Genomic DNA, 16,385 nt, shown 5'->3' with positions numbered 1-16,385 from the left:
TTACCAGTCATGGACTTTGTCAATGATTTCCTTTGTGGTGACTTCAATTGGACATCTGGGGCATCCTTTGTCTTTGGTGCTTGTCTGATCAAATTTAAATTCATTAATCTAAAAGTAAATGGTCTTTAGCGATGGTGCAGAGTCCATTTGAACTATATCTGATTCTGTTTTGATTTGAAGTCCAACCCTTCAAATCAAAATGTTTAATAACAGCATAAATTCAGTTTTCTCCCCTTTCAATTGCAGTCGGCACCCTGAGCAATTCATACGGCTGCCAACAATGAACAGTATGCTGTACTTTGTTGAAATTCCTTATGCAAACCTTGGAATAATCAAGCTTACCAGCCATAAATGTCTAATAAAAGTGTTCCATTCTTTTATGAAAATTTATCAGACTTGTATGATATACAGGACATAAAATCCCATCTGAGGTTTGCGATCATTTTTGTGTTAATAATTGGCAACCAGTGCTGTAATATCACAATGAAGTCATGAGAAGTTCAGTTGACTCTTTTATTAGAACATGTTACATGTTTTAGGATTACACCCATCTTCAGACATCTGTTACAAAAAAGTACAAAATATAAGTGAACAGCACACTCACACGTCTCATTATAGAAAATGAGATTGAGTCATTTGAGTTACATATCACAAACTTCAATTCCTTCCTAACCAACCAGGCATACACCATTGACAACTCAAAGAAAGTGTCCAATAACATATGACTATTACTGTGACACATGCAGTCTTGAAGCAGAGCATATACTGACGCTAAACAAGTCAACTAGCAGTGAAGCGCCTTCAGTAGGGGGCACTGCATGGTCATGTGCTCCATGCATTCACATGTAATTTAATACTAATATACTCAGCATATAACATCTAACAGAGCATAATTACAAATAGCAACCAGAATGGTACTTCCATACATGTTAACACTAAAGGATTTTTTAATTAAAAAAAAACCCTCCAAAATTTTTACATTGCAATACTATACCTATAGTCAATAGTGGCACTAAGCACAACTCAAACCATATGTCAATATGAATAACGGGGGGGGGGGGGGGGGGGGGGGGGGGGGGGGGGGGGGGGGGAATTCCTTCATGAATAAACCTTTCAACCTGATCTCTAAAAGAATACCACCAAATTAAATATAACCAACATTATCCATCATATACTAAAACCCTGGGATCAGCTCACATATGCAAACGTCTTAGGTGCCATCTGTTAAAGCCAATGGCAACCACGTTGGCAGCAGCCATTCACCTATTGAATTACAGGCAAGGGATATTCATGGACCATGATCGCCCAAATAGAAGGCTTCAAACAACAACTTACACCCCTCTACCACTTGGAAAAAAGTTTAATGGTGAGAGGAAGAACATTTTCACAAAATCCCAAAACACACACAGGGGTTATACCTCATACATTCTTTATGTAAACTAGTGGCATGACAATTGCCTGAGTCCTACCTATATTACCTGGATACAGAAGACCTCTAGATTTAAAATTTATAAATAAATAAATAAAACATTAAAAGTGTTAAAACTTTAAAGTCTAAAATCAATAAAGTAAACCATTGAGTCAGCAAGGACCACTCTTTAACACTTTCTTTTTTTGTTTTTTAATCCCCCCCCATTATTTATTTTATATTGGCATATGCTTCGAGTTGTGCTTAGTGCCACTATTGGCAATGTAAAAATTTTGGAGTTTTTTGAAAAAAAAATTAAAACTCCTTTAGTGTTAATGTGTACAGAAGTACCATTCCAGTCGCTACTTGTAATTACATCCTGTTATATGTTATATGCTGTGTATATTAGTATTAAATTACCTGTGAATGCATGAAGCACATGACCATGCTGCACCCCCTACCGAAGGCGCTTCACTGCTAGTTGACGTGTTTAGCGTCAGTATATGCTATGCTTCAAGACCGCATGTGTTGCAGTTATAGTCATATGTTATTGGACACTTTCTTTGAGTTGTCAAGGCTGTATGCCTGGTTGGTTAGAAAGGAGTTGAAGTTTGTGGTATGTAACTCATACGACCCGATGTCATTTTCTGTAATGTTCAGATGTGTTGAGTGAGCTGTTCACTTATGTATTGTACTTTTTTGTAACAGAAGTCTGAAGATGTGTGTAATCTTGAAATGTGTAACATGTTATGATAAAAGAGTCAATTAAACATATCATGATTTTATTGTGATTGTACAGCATTGTTAGCCAATTATTTACCATACTTATCAAACTATCTTGATATTTAGTGGCAGCAGAACACACACACATTAAAGACTGTAGTGATTGGCAAGCTTTCAGAGCCAATGGCTCCTTCTTCAGGCAGAAGGGTTGAAGGGGAAGGAAGAAGGGTGAGGTAAAAGGACTGGAGAGGTCTAGGAAAATGGGTAGATTTTGGGAAAGTCACCCAGAACTATGGGTCAGGGGAACTTAACATACGGGGTGAGAAGGAAAGATTGAATGTTGGGAACTGCATCAGACAAGATTTCAAAACTGGAGAGCTTAATGGTGGAAGACAGGGTAATATGCAAGACAAAGATTACTACTAAAACATCATACATGAGTTAATAAGAGTGAGAAGCTAAGTGCATTGTATGTAAGAGTTGGGAGGGGGCAGTGAAAAATAGGTGGGGGAGACAATGAAAGATGGAGAAAATTAAAACGGAGTGAAGCAAAGGGTAGTTACAGTGAAGAAAAGCTGAGATGAAAGAAATTAACGTAAATTAAGGCAAGGTGGGTGGTGAGAACCAAGGATATGTTGTAGTGCCAGTTCCCACCTACGGAGTTCTGAGAAACTGGTGTCTGGATTTTTATCCAGATGACGCATGTGGTGAAAGAGGCACCATGGTCACGAATGTCATATTGTAGAGCACACTCTGCAACAGTATATAGCGAGTTGCCAGTATATACCCTCTGCCTATGTCCATTCATCCTAATTGATAATTTGGTGGTAGTCATGCCAATGTAGAAGGCTGAACAGTGTTTACATAATAGTCAGTATATGACATGTTTCATTTTGCAGGTGGCTCTCCTATTCCAGTAGGGATGGTCACAGGGGTAGGAAGCCATAGGGTAGGGAGATGGGTGCAGAAGGAGCATAGGGTCTGACAAGAATATAGGATGGTTTGGGATGGCAACAGAAAGCTATTATAGGTGTAGTGGGCAAAATTTCAGGCAGAATCGATCTCATTTCAAGGCATGATTTTAGGAAATCGTGGCCATTTAGAAGTAGCTGATTAACACATTCCACATGAGGATAATACTGAGTCACCAATGATGTGATTGGTTCAAATGGCTCTGAGCACTATGGGACTTAACTGGTGTGGCCAACAGTCCCCTAGAATTTAGAACTACTTAAACCTAACTAACCTAAGGACATCACACACATCCATGCCTGAGGCAGGATTTGAACCTGCAACTGTAGCGGTCGTGCAGTTCCAGACTGTAGTGCCTAGAACCACTCGGCCACTCTGGCCGGCAATGGTGTGCTCTGAAGCTGTTTTGTGAAGGGATCAGTAGCACCAGGAGGTGCACCGCAGGTTCACAGGAGAGCTTCTGTAAAGTTTCGAAGGTAGGAGACGAGATACTGGCAGAAGTAACTGTGAGCACCGGGCGTGAGTCGTGGTTCGGTAGCTCTGATGTTAGAGCACTTGTCCGCAAAAGGCAAAGGTCCCGAGTTCGAGTCTCGGTTGGGCACACAGTTTTAACCTGCCAGGAAGTTTCATATCAGCACACACTCCGCTGCAGAGTGAAAATCTCATTCTGGAAACATCCCCCAGGCTGTGGCTAAGCCATGTCTCTGCAGTATCCTTTCTTTCAGGAGTGCTAGTTCTGCAAGGTTCACAGGAGAGCTTCTGTAAAGTTTGGAAGGTAGGAGACGAGATACTGGCAGAAGTAAAGCTGTGAGCACCGGGCGTGAGTCGTGCTTCGGTAGCTCAGATAGTAGAGCACTTGCCCGCGAAAGGCAAAGGTCCCGAGTTCGAGTCTCGGTCAGGCACACAGTTTTAATCTGCCAGGAAGTTTCATGTCATCAATGTATCTAAACCAAACCAGGGTCTGAAGAAATGGATCCCTGGCTGGCCCCCTCCAAGCAACTCATGAAAAGGTTGGCATAGGAAGGAGCCACCCTCGTTCCCATGGTCATACCCCTGATCTGTTTGTAGGTCTGCCCTCATAGGTGAAGTAGTTGTTGCTAAATATAAAGTTGATTAAGGTAAGTAGGAAGTATGTCACCGGTTTGGAATCAGGTGGGGGCTGACTGAGGAAATATTCATCAGCAGGCAGACCATGTACACGGGGATGTTGGTATATCCTGTTTTGAATCCCATGCCACTTTACTTGATGTTGATATCATCCTCACCAAAGGCCAGCTACACACTTCCATCCACACTAAACCTATGAACAACTGAAACTGTATCTGTAATATTTTACCATGTGTGAGAAGTGTGGTCTCCATTGTAGGTTTGTCAGTATGGGTTACAGTGTGGGATTTGTTCAAAGTATTTTCACTGGGGGGAATGCAGTGGGGGAAGCCAGTGGACATTCTAGTGAGATCTTCTCCTGGGAATGCAGAATCTGTAGTAGAAATAAGTTGATAGAGGAGCAGGAGCTTATGGTCTGTGCCCTTCAGGTGCAGTTACAACACACAAAGAAGGAACTAGATAGGTTGAGGAGGGTGAAGGGTGGTTGGGAAAGGGAACTAGCAGTTGGGAAGAAGGCAGCTAGGAGGAGGAGGTATTCAGACAGTTATACTTTGCATATATGCAATAGATTTGACCAACTGTCAGAGCTGAGTGGAGAAGAGTCTCTTGTAGCAGTAGATGTATGTACTGTTGTTTGTTGGTAGGCTTTATGTGGGCAGAAGTGTGTATCTGACCTTTGGTGAGGACAAGATCAACATCAAGGAAAGTGACATGGGATTTAGAAAAGGACCATGTGAAATCTTATTGGGAGAAGGTATTTGGAGATTCTAGGAATATTAGCAGGTCAGCCTCACCAGAAGTCCATATGGCAAAGATGTCATCAATGTATCTAAACCAAACCAGGGTCTGAAGACTTATGGCACCCAGGAAAGCCCCTTCCAAGTGACCCATGGAAAGGTTGGCATAGGAAGGTGCCATGCTGGTTCCCGTAGCCATACCTCTGATCTGTTTGTAAGTCTGCCCCTCAAAGGTAAAGTAGTTTTTGGTAAGTATAAAGTTGCTTAAGGTGAGTAGGAAAGATGTCATAGGCTTGGACTCAGGTGGGTGCTGACTGAGGAAATGTTCAGCAGCAGACAGACCATGTATAAGGGGGTTGTTGGTATAGAGTTACGTGGGATCAATGGTGACAAGCAAGTTGTGTGATGGGAGTGTGTTGGGCATGGATTTCATATGATCTAGGAAATGGTTGGTATCTTTGAAATGGGAGGGGAGCTTTTGTACTATGAGTTGCAGGAGTTGATCAACTAAGTAAGATATATGTTCAGTGGGTGCTCTTAAGCCAGCAACTATAGGATGGCCAGGATAATTGGGTTTGTGGATCTTAGGATCACCTTTTACCTTCTTTTGATGATCCCAAACCCAATCATCCTGGCCATCCTATAGTTTCTGTCTGCTTCTGAACATTTCCTCAGTCAGCACCCAACTGATTCCAAACCTATGATATCCTTCCTACTCACCTTAATAAGCTTTATACTTACCAAAAACTACTTCACCTTTGAGGGGCAGACATAGAAATAGATCAGGGTTATGGCCATGGGAACCTGTATGACTCCTTCCCATGCCAACCTTTTCATGGGTTGCTTTGAAGGGGCTGTCCTCGATTCCATAAGTCTTCAAGCTCTGGTTTGGTTTAAATACGTTGATGACATCTTTACCATATGGACTCATGGTGAGGATGACCTGCTGAAATTTCTGGACTCTCTAAATACCTCCTGCCAGGTCCTCTTCTGAATCACATTCCCCTTTCCTTGATGCTGATCTTGTCCTCACTGAAGGCCAGATACACACTTCTGCCCACATTAAACCCACCAACAAACAACAGTACATAACTTTTGACAGTTGCCATCCTTTCCATGTCAAACGTTCCCTCTAATACACCCTTGGCATCTGAGGCAAATGTATTTGTTCAGACACAGACTGTTTACACCAATATGCCACCATTCTCAACTCAACCTTCACTGCACATAATTACCCCACCAGCCTAGTTAAAAAGCAGATTTCTCAGGCCATCACATCTAATCCTGATACTGCTGATACCTCCACAAAACAGCATCAGCACACACCATTCATGACTCACTATTATCTTTCTACAGGGCCATGATTTCCTAAAAACATGTCCTGAAATGAGAGCCATTCTGTCTGAAATTTTGCCCTCCACACCTAGAATAGCTTTCCGTCACCCTCTCAATGTCCACAATATTCTTTTCGGACCCTATGCTCCTACTGCACCCATTTCCCTACCCTATGGCTCAAACCCCTGTGACTGTCCCCCCTGCAAAACTTGCCCTATGCACCCTCCTATCACCACCTACAATAGCCTTGTAATTCGAAAAAACATATACTATCAAAGGGAGAGACACCTGCAAAATCACACGTCATATACCAGCTATTATGTAAACACTGTTCAGCCTTCTACATCAGCATGACTACCACCAAATTATCAATTAGGATGAATGGGCATAGGCAGGGGGTATATACTGGCAACTCACTGTATACTGTTGCAGAGTGTGCTCTACAACATGACATTTGTGACCTCAGTGCCTGTTTCACCACACACGTCATCTGAATTCTTCTGCCAGACAACAGTTACTCAGAACTTCGCAGGTGGGAACGAACACTACAATATGTCCTTGGTTCTCACCACCCACCTTGCCTTAACTTACGTTAATTTCTTCCAGCTCAGCTTTTCTTCACTGTAACTACTCTTTTCTTCACTCTGTTTTAATTTCCTACATCTCACTTTGTCTTTTCCATCTATTTTTTACCGCCCCCTCCCACCTCTGTTACGTACAATGCACCTAGCTTCTCACTCCTATTAACTCATGTATGATGTTTTAGTAGTAATCTTTGTCTTGGATATTACCCTGTCTTCACCGAGCGAGGTGACGCAGTGGTTAGACACTGGACTCGCATTCAGGAGGACGACGGTTCAATCCTGCATCCGGCCATCCTGATTTAGGTTTTCCGTGATTTCCCTAAATCACTCCAGGCAAATGCCAGGATGGTTCCTTTCAAAGGGCACGGCCGACTTCCTTCTCCGTCCTTCCCTAATCCGATGAGACCGATGACCTCGCTGTCTAGTCTCCTTCCTCATACCAACCAACCATTACCCTGTCTTCCTCCTTTAAGCTCCCAGGTTTTCAAATCTTGTCAAATGTAGTCCCCAATAATCATTCTTTCCTTCTCACCCTGCATGGTATGTTCCACTGACCCACAGTTCTGGGTGACTTTCCCAAAATTGACCCCTTTTCCTAGACCTCTCCAGTCCTTTTACTTCACCTTTCTTCCTTCCCCTTCAACTCTTCTGCCTGAAGAAGGAGCCATTGGCTCTAAAAGCTTGCCAATCACAACAGTCTTTTATATGTGTGTTCTGGCACCACTTGTCAAGTAGATTTTTATCTGTCCAATTAAATAATTTTATCAATTATTGATTGTTTTCATTGTTATACACTGATATTTAATATCCCTGCATTACAACATTTTGTATTAAAGAATTTTCTCAGTTTATTAAATAGCTGCTGTGAACAGTGTGTCAGCCACTCCCTGTTGAGTTATAGTAAATTACAATCAGATGTATGAAATCTTGGTTGCTCCTTCACTAAGTAATGCTCATACACTAAGTCTGTGAAAGCAGACAGAAATGTAAACAGAAATGGCCGCTGTGCATTGATATAAGACTCCTTGAAGTCTGTAGATCAGTGATCTACTTTGTAATAATTATCAGAAATTTTATTTTTGAGCTGATCATCATGTCAGGTGTTTTTGACATGAATGTGCATTTACTGAAATTCAACTCAACAGGGTCATCTTCAGTACATGAAATATTGTTGGAAGTAATTTTTAATTGATTCATTATACAAGAAAAGGTACCAATGACTTAACCAATGAAGGTCAATAATCTTACATTTACTACAAAATGAACTATACGTAGGTTACCACATTATAGGTATGTGAACCATGTGTTAGCCTTCAGCAGGTAACAGGTTGTAACATGTGTGAACATGTTTCTTAGATGTTAAAAAAATATAGTTTACACAGTGTACAGATCTATAGAAAAATAATTGTTTTTCATAAAATTATTCATTAGTTTTGTTAGTCTGTAGTCATGTTCACTACATGGTATAACCCACAAGTTCACATTTTGGGTTTTCTGAGCAGTTATGAGGTAACATGCACTAAATTTATAACAGTAAAGCTTATGACAGTAGGATTACTGTGTCTTTGGAATTCTTTGGATTATGTTTAGTTGGGTTGAGGCTAGCATGATGAGTGGAATAATGAGATTGTTTGAAGTTACAAAAGTAGCCAGAATGCTAACTACAGAAGAAGGAAAGAAGTTCCTTTGTATTAATCATTTGTCATTAGAAATACCTGTTCAGTGAAATAACACAGTGACATACCACATGTCAATTCATTTCCTGCTCCCCAGTACCAATACTTTACAATACACACTACTTTTCCTCTCATACACACTATGTTCATCTATTAAGAAAAATTATTCGTAACACATACACTGAAGACCCAAAGAAACTGGTAAACCTGTCGCTGCCTAATAATGTGTGGGGTCTCTGAGAGCAAGCGGAAGTATCACAACACAATGTGGCATGGCCTTGCCTAATGTCTGAAGTAGTGCTGGAGGGAATTGACACCATGAATCCTACAGGGCAGTCCATAAATTTGTAAGAGTATGAGGGTATGGAGATTTCTTCTGAACAGCACGTTGCAAGGCACCGAAGGTATGTTCAATAATGCTCATGTCTGGGGAGTTTGATGGGCAGCAGAAGTTTTTAAACTCAAAATAGTGTTCCTGGAGCCACTCTGTAGCACTTCTGGATGTGTAGGGTGTCAAATTGTCCTGCTGGAATTGCCCAAGTCCATCAGAATGCAGAATGACCATGAATGGATGTAGGTGATGAGACAGGATGTTTAAATGAATGGCACCTGTCAGAGTCGTATCTAGACATATCAGTGGTCCCATATCACTCCAACTGTACATGTCCCACACCATTACAGAGCCTCCACTAGCTTGAACAGTCCCCTGCTGATACACAGAGTCCATGCATTCATGAGGTTGCCTCCATACTCATAAACGTCCATCCAATCGATAAAATTTGAGATGAGACTCATCCAACCAGGCAACATGTTTCCAGTCTTCAGCAGTCCAATGTTAGTGTTGATGGACCCAGCAAGACCAACTATAACACCACATTCAAACTCATTTAAATCTTTATAACATGCCATTGTAGTGTGTGTGTGTGTGTGTGTGTGTGTGTGTGTGTGTGTGTGTGTGTGTGTGTGGATGCATGAATATGCACGTACATATTTCTGTGTGAGGATTTAAAGAAGCATTTCTTGTAGAGGTATCACATAAAACAATTTGCTTTGAGTTTAGTGTAAGTCTTGTAATATTTTACAGAGCTCTTGTTTACTGATTAATGAATGATTACTCATACACTATGTGTACAATTGACTTTATTTCATAATACTGTTTGTTTAATGTTGTCCAATAAGTCTAAAGTTTCAATGTCTGAATGTTCAGTGATTCTAGGAATTTCTACACAACAGAGGAAGGTAAAATTATGTAATATCTAACGGAGTAATGGCATATTCAGATCATATTTTGGATTCACAGTTACATCTATCTTCATTTCTTCTGCCTGAAAAGATGGATGCCATGAGGTCTTCTCTAAACATACTATATAATCAGGCATCCTTCATATTTCTGTGAGCCAAATGGTCATAATCCATGAGGTTTTGAACAATCACCACTGATCTCATACAGCACTGTGACCACTGTTGCTTGCCCTGGCATCCATTTCCCTGTGGTTGCGCACAGGCTGTAATGAGGATGAGAATGCTTCTAGTTCTGTGGGTCAGAGTAGAAGGGGCCGAGAAACAGTCATGTCAAGGCTGACACACATCTTTTGTGATGTTCATGTGCTATGGTAGAAATGTCACATTGAAGTTACAAAGTTTTCTGAAGCTCATTATAAAGATGCTCATATTAATATGTGGTAATATCTGTAGCAATGAATATGAAATTAAATTGAATATTTTTTACACATAAATTACACAAATACTGGCAGCAATATGAAATGACATGACATCTATCAAATTCTTCTGACATCTACTGAACAGAACTAGAGTGGGTGCCCTCAATAAAAGTTTTTATTTGCCATGCAATGGTCCCAGCATATTCGGTTGGTTGCATTTACAATACAACTTCTTTTCAGATCATGATAAAATATAAATGCTACCTTACTCCAATTACATTTTTTAAATATAAATTCACTTCACTAAATTTGCATAAAATAAGAAAGTTAATGCAATGATCAAAATGTGGCATTCAAGGCTCATAAATTAAATTTAAGGAAACAACTATATTTAAAAACAAATATAACAAACAAAAATAAAGACCATAATCATTCTGATAAGGATTTAAGCAAAATTTCATTCTGTAAGGATTGAACATGTCAGCTCAGAGCCTCATTGTGCTATCACAAGAAATTATTTTTGTCACATTTTCACTAACAGGGGTCCATGTGGGTGGATGACTGCATGGTGTGAAACCTGGCACCCAGTATTACCCCACTGAATGCATCATTTCAAAAAGTCAGTCTCACTCATTATGACTCAGTGGCAAACATTTCTCTACTATACTCAGAAGTAAATGAATTATAATGATAACATTTGAGATTTGATCAAACACTTATAACTGATTCTTACATTTTGATATACATTGCACATTGAACTCTTCTCTGTCTTTATTTTCTTCCACTTGATACTATGTAAACCAACTAAATAAGCTTACCTTATTCTACAATGTTTCTTGATTTCCTGTCAGCAAATTTTGCAATCACTAAATAAAATTCTATTTCTCTCTCTTAATAACTTCTGCTGTTGTTATTCTCCATTAGTCCACAGTGATCAGCATGAAAATGATGACCCAGTAGAAATACAGGAAAAATGTAACTTCAACATGTTATTAAAATTGGGCCACTAACAAGATGGTTCATATCAAAACTGTCATTGTTGTTGTTGCTGTTGTTGTTGTGGTCTTCAGTCCTGAGACTGGTTTGATGCAGCTCTCCATGCTACCCTATCCTGTGCAAGCTTCTTCATCTCCCAGTACTTACTGCAACCTACATCCTTCTGAATCTGCTTAGTGTATTCATCTAGTGGTCTCCCTCTATGATTTTTACCCTCCATGCTGCCCTCCAATGCTAAATTTGTGATCCCTTGATGCCTCAGAACATGTCCTACCAACCAGTCCCTTCTTCTTGTCAAGTTGTGTCACGATCTCCTCTTCTCCGCAATTCTATTCAATACCTCATCATTAGTTATGTGATCTACCCATCTAATCTTCAGCATTCTTCTGTAGCACCACATTTCGAAAGCTTCTATTCTCTTCTTGTCCAAACTATTTATCGTCCATGTTTCACTTCCACACATGGCTAGACTCCATACAAATACTTTCAGAAACGACTTCCTGACACTTAAATCTATACTCGATGTTAACAAATTTCTATTCATCATAAACGCTTTCCTTGCCATTGCCAGTCTACATTTTATATCCTCTCCACTTTGACCATCATCTGTTATTTTGCTCCCCAAATAGCAAAACTCCTTAAAAACTTTAAGTGCCTCATTTCCTAATCCAATTCCCTCAGCATCACCTAACTTAAATCGACTACATTCCATTATCCTCGTTTTGCTTTTGTTGATGTTCATCTTATATCCTCCTTTCAAGACACTGTCCATTCCATTCAACTGCTCTTCCAAGTCCTTTGCTGTCTCTGACAGAATTACAATGTCATCGGCGATTCTCAAAGTTTTTATTTCTTCTCCATGGATTTTAATACCTACTCCAAATTTTTCTTTTGTTTCCTTTACTGGTTGCTCAATATACAGATTGAATAACATTGGGGAGAGGCTACAACCCTGTCTCACTCGCTTCCCAACCACTGCTTCCCTTTCATGCCCCTCTACTCTTATAACCCCCATCTGGTTTCTGTACAAATTGTAAGTAGCCTCTCGCTCCCTGTATTTTATGCCTGCCACCTTTAGAATTTGAAGGAGAAAATATCATGAGAAAATACACCATAGAAGGAATGAATTACAGTAATAGCAGGCTTATGAAAATAAATACAGCATTCATTAATTTCTTTCTTATTGGTGATCAACTGAACCCTTCTCTAATAGATTGAGATATTACAACTGGCTCTAACAATACTAGGGAATCCCTCAGTAAATGTTGTGGTATTGTCAATTTATGACAGGTGAATGTATGGTGTCGCCAGTGCACAATTTTAAAAATCAGTTAAAATTGTTGCACATTTGGGAACTACAATTTTTTATATTGGGCAGTAAGCCCTCTAATGTGCGGGCCCACAAGGTTTGTTAACTCTTGTTATGTGTGTAGTCCAGCACTGCACAGAATGTTTAAAATATTTCCACCTGCTGTCATGTTGCAAAAAGGAAGGTGTCAATTAGAAAGGCCATATGATTAACGTGGTTCTCTGTGACACAGTAAACTGTTTGTAGAGTTTAGCTGCATTCTGCCTGCAGCTTTTCTGCAGCTGCACATCACTGGATCCAATGACCAGGAAGCAGACATCTCAAAGACACACAGACAGACTTAATTTCTATTAAAGATTGAAATAAAAGAAATATTCAGCTCAGTCAACTATCAGGCAATAAATCCACCCTTCCAGTCTCAATGTTTTGGCACATCTGATACCCAGGAAATTCTTTGTTGGATGGTTTTTAACACATATTCACATACCGGTAGCCATTAAACTAATTGTGAAATTTATTATAATATACACCAATAATTCATATGATAGCAGCAATAACATTATGGTGATTATAGGCAAAACAATTGATTACATTACATTCATGTTAATGTCTTGGAATGACTAAACTTTTCGGTATCTACATCTGAACAAAATTAGTGTTTGATTAACTGTTATTTACTCAGTCATAGTACAAGACACAAAAACAGTTTCCACAAATACTTTATCTCCTAGCTGAGGGTTCAGGGAGAAGTATTACATTCTAGTGTAAAGATGTAAAGCAGAAAACTGGGAATCCCTATAAAGCTGAAATTATGAAGGACACCTTATTAGACAATTTGACAAATTATCTGTTATGGCCACCTGACAGCTGTAGCAGGTCAATGCCTGATGACTGCATAACTGCCACAGGTCACAGCCGTTCCAGCATCAAGCCACACTCTTTAGCCCCAATATTTGGTATTTCCACCCATTCTGAAGCAGTGATGTAACCAAAATCCAGATACCCCACTTCAGCATTAATGAAAGGGTGACTATGTGACACATCAGGCATCTACACAACACCACACTGCATCAGTGCATGAGTAAGTAGTGTCTGTCAGCCAGCAAAAATAATCAAGTAACCCACCTCTGTTGAACACGCTACCACTGTGTTCTCCAGAGAAGTATTGTCACTCAGTCATTGTCTGCTGCTGAGCTGTCAACATAAGTCAGCATTGTTCAACAAGATCAGTTGCCATATGGTCCTGTATTGGGCACCAATTAGCCTGAGGATCAAACTGGAATCCTAAACACCAGCTTGCTTGGTGACTTGTTAGGGGACATTGTCGATCAGATGCCCAATGCCAGAGTTTGCTACACAGATAACTTCATTTATGCTATAAACAGACATGCTATCAGCACAACATACTCCCCATATAGCCATGAAGTACAACTGCACCACCAGTACCAGCTGCAGCCTGAGATTCTTGCCCAGCAAGAATGCTCCACTCCCAAGCCATGCCATGCTATTTATGGCCACAGCTGGGATCCCAAGAATGTATGGGCACCACGGGCCATGAGTTTAGTGCCCACCCTACATGCCGGACTTGGGCCAGGAGCACTGCTCTATACTGTATGAGATCAGTACATGAGTCTGGTTCATGTGAACATGCATTTCCAGGGCAAGGAGGTCAAAATGCCCACCTTGATAATCTGCCCCACCCTCCAACAATGTCAACACTGCATAATACAGCCAGTGGTGTACAAGAGCTGGCTAGTGACCATTTCGTCAAGATTCAAGGATTGGGGATTATTGTTAACTTATGAGGTGTAGCACTGTTTTTGATTAACATGTTTCTGTTTTCACAGGTAGTAGATAACTGTTACTCTTTGTATGAAATCAGTTTGGCCACATGAATATTAATCTAGCAGAAGTACACAAATACCAGTTATTTAGTATATCTAAGGGAATGTCTGAATTATTTTCTTCTTTTCTTAGAGCAAGTTTATTGTTAATGTAATGCTGAAGTTTAGTTTCTACCAGATGTTTCTCTTTCATTAACATACAGTGTGAACATTAATAAAACCAACAAACTGTAGTGATCGATTTCTGACTGGACATGGGGGAAAATAGGTCCTACGAACATGTGTCCTGAAAAGCATTGTTGCCACAGTAGATGGTGCTGACTAATGAAAGTTCCTCTGACCATACACCAAGTGTTCTTTGTGTGTTGCAGGCTGTGTAATTGTTGCAGCATGCTGTAAGCAGCAGAATGATTTGGTATTAATGTCAGAAACAATCTGAGATGGTGTTTGTGTATGGCCAAGCAGATGGAAATGGTTGAGAGGCAGCATAGCTATACCAAAATATTCTGTAGAATATGGTCCTCCAAAGCTGGTGTACACACAGTCTGCTGCCTCCCACATGTTCATCTGTCTGCAAGATCACATAATCACAAAAAACCTGAAAAGGGCTTGAAATGTTATCTGAAGTGGTTGGCTTCTGTAATGGTTCTTGTTTTGGTGGAGCTATGCTACCTTTCATCCATTTCCAACTGCTTGTATACGAACACCATCTCAGCTTGTTTCAGACATGAATACTGGACAGTTCTGCTGCTTGCACTACACTGCATCAATCTCACAGCCTGAAACACACAAAGAACACATGCTACATGGTCAGAGAAACTTTCACTTGTCAGCACCATCCACCATGGCAACAATGCACTTCTGGTCACATGTTCAAGGATTTTTTCCTCTATTTCCACTCAGGAAGCTGAAACTGCAGTTTGTTAGTTTTATAAATGTTCATCCTGTGTAGGTTGACATGCTCCTCAACCCTGAAAGTGTAACTGGTGAATAAATAATAACTAAAATAAAAATGAAAGTTTAGTGAATATAAATAATACCTTTGACAGTTATCTTCCATGCAGATGCAGTAACTTTGGTCCCAGAAGGAGATTCTGCTGAAAGGGTCCACTTTTCAGGACCATAAGTGCCTGAAGTGGAACCTTCACCTATAATAATGCCACATTCACTTGAATCTGAATGTAAACCCCAGTATCTGAGATCTGGAGAGCTTAGATTCAGAAGATCAAGAACAGTTCCATTTGGAGTTGTTGCCATACAAGATGAACTGATAGGGACTGCAACATCCAGCTTAAAATAAATGTTTTCATTTTCCAAAACAGATGCTTCATTGGGAGAAATATTCGGTGACTCTGAAAAGAATCATCACCAAAGTGCAAAATTAAGTTTTCAGCTTGTAAAGCACATCAGTTGTGGCCTTTTTATACTAATAATATATATTTTTATCTCAGTTTTGCATATACTAAGGCTGAAAAAATAGCAGTTTAAACCAAAACAAAGACATGTGTCGCTAGTTGAATGCTGCCTCATGTAATTATAATGAACGTAAACTAGGTTTCAGTACCAAAGTAAAAGAAATTTAAAGCTATTTGCTCTTGCAATACTAAAGTACTCTTATTTTTTGTCATTAGCTGAATGGTTCTCAACATTTCAAAATTTAATGCTTTCCAGAATTACAATAGTCAGCTACACATCCATGTCTAAGTCTGAAGATATATTCAACAGCATCATCTACACGCATGGCACTCATTAATTTACTACAGTGCAATGTGTTTCATATCTTTGTGGCTGCTCAAATTGCAAAACTTGTTGCAAGAGAAGAAGAAAGAGCTCTGCAAGTGCACTACAGGGACAGAAGACATGTCTGAGAGGCTGTAGACAACAATAGCTGTGAATGTGTGAGTGGGAGCATTTTAGCCAGCCATTCGCACATGCTCCAGCACATCTACAATATAAAGTGATATTTGTGCATGGATTGAGGATTTTTTGGTAGGTAGTGTGCAGCAAGTTATTTTGGATGCAGAGTCAACAGA

General features: G+C 40.0%; 1 protein-coding gene across 1 annotated transcript in view; it reads right to left on the bottom strand.

Annotated features, from left to right (window-relative positions):
* Positions 1-16,385, bottom strand: part of LOC126474942 (uncharacterized) — a 147,876-nt gene that overhangs the window by 95,041 nt on the left and 36,450 nt on the right. The window contains exon 3 of the mRNA XM_050102461.1: positions 15,393-15,704. Within this exon, the coding sequence (XP_049958418.1) occupies positions 15,393-15,704 (312 nt within the window). The remainder of the gene's footprint in view (positions 1-15,392; positions 15,705-16,385) is intronic.

This window comes from Schistocerca serialis, chromosome 4, assembly GCF_023864345.2.
Source record: "Schistocerca serialis cubense isolate TAMUIC-IGC-003099 chromosome 4, iqSchSeri2.2, whole genome shotgun sequence".
Taxonomy (NCBI): domain Eukaryota; kingdom Metazoa; phylum Arthropoda; class Insecta; order Orthoptera; family Acrididae; genus Schistocerca; species Schistocerca serialis.
The sequence above is the reverse complement of the archived record's forward strand: the minus strand, read 5'-3'. Positions and strand labels throughout refer to the sequence as shown.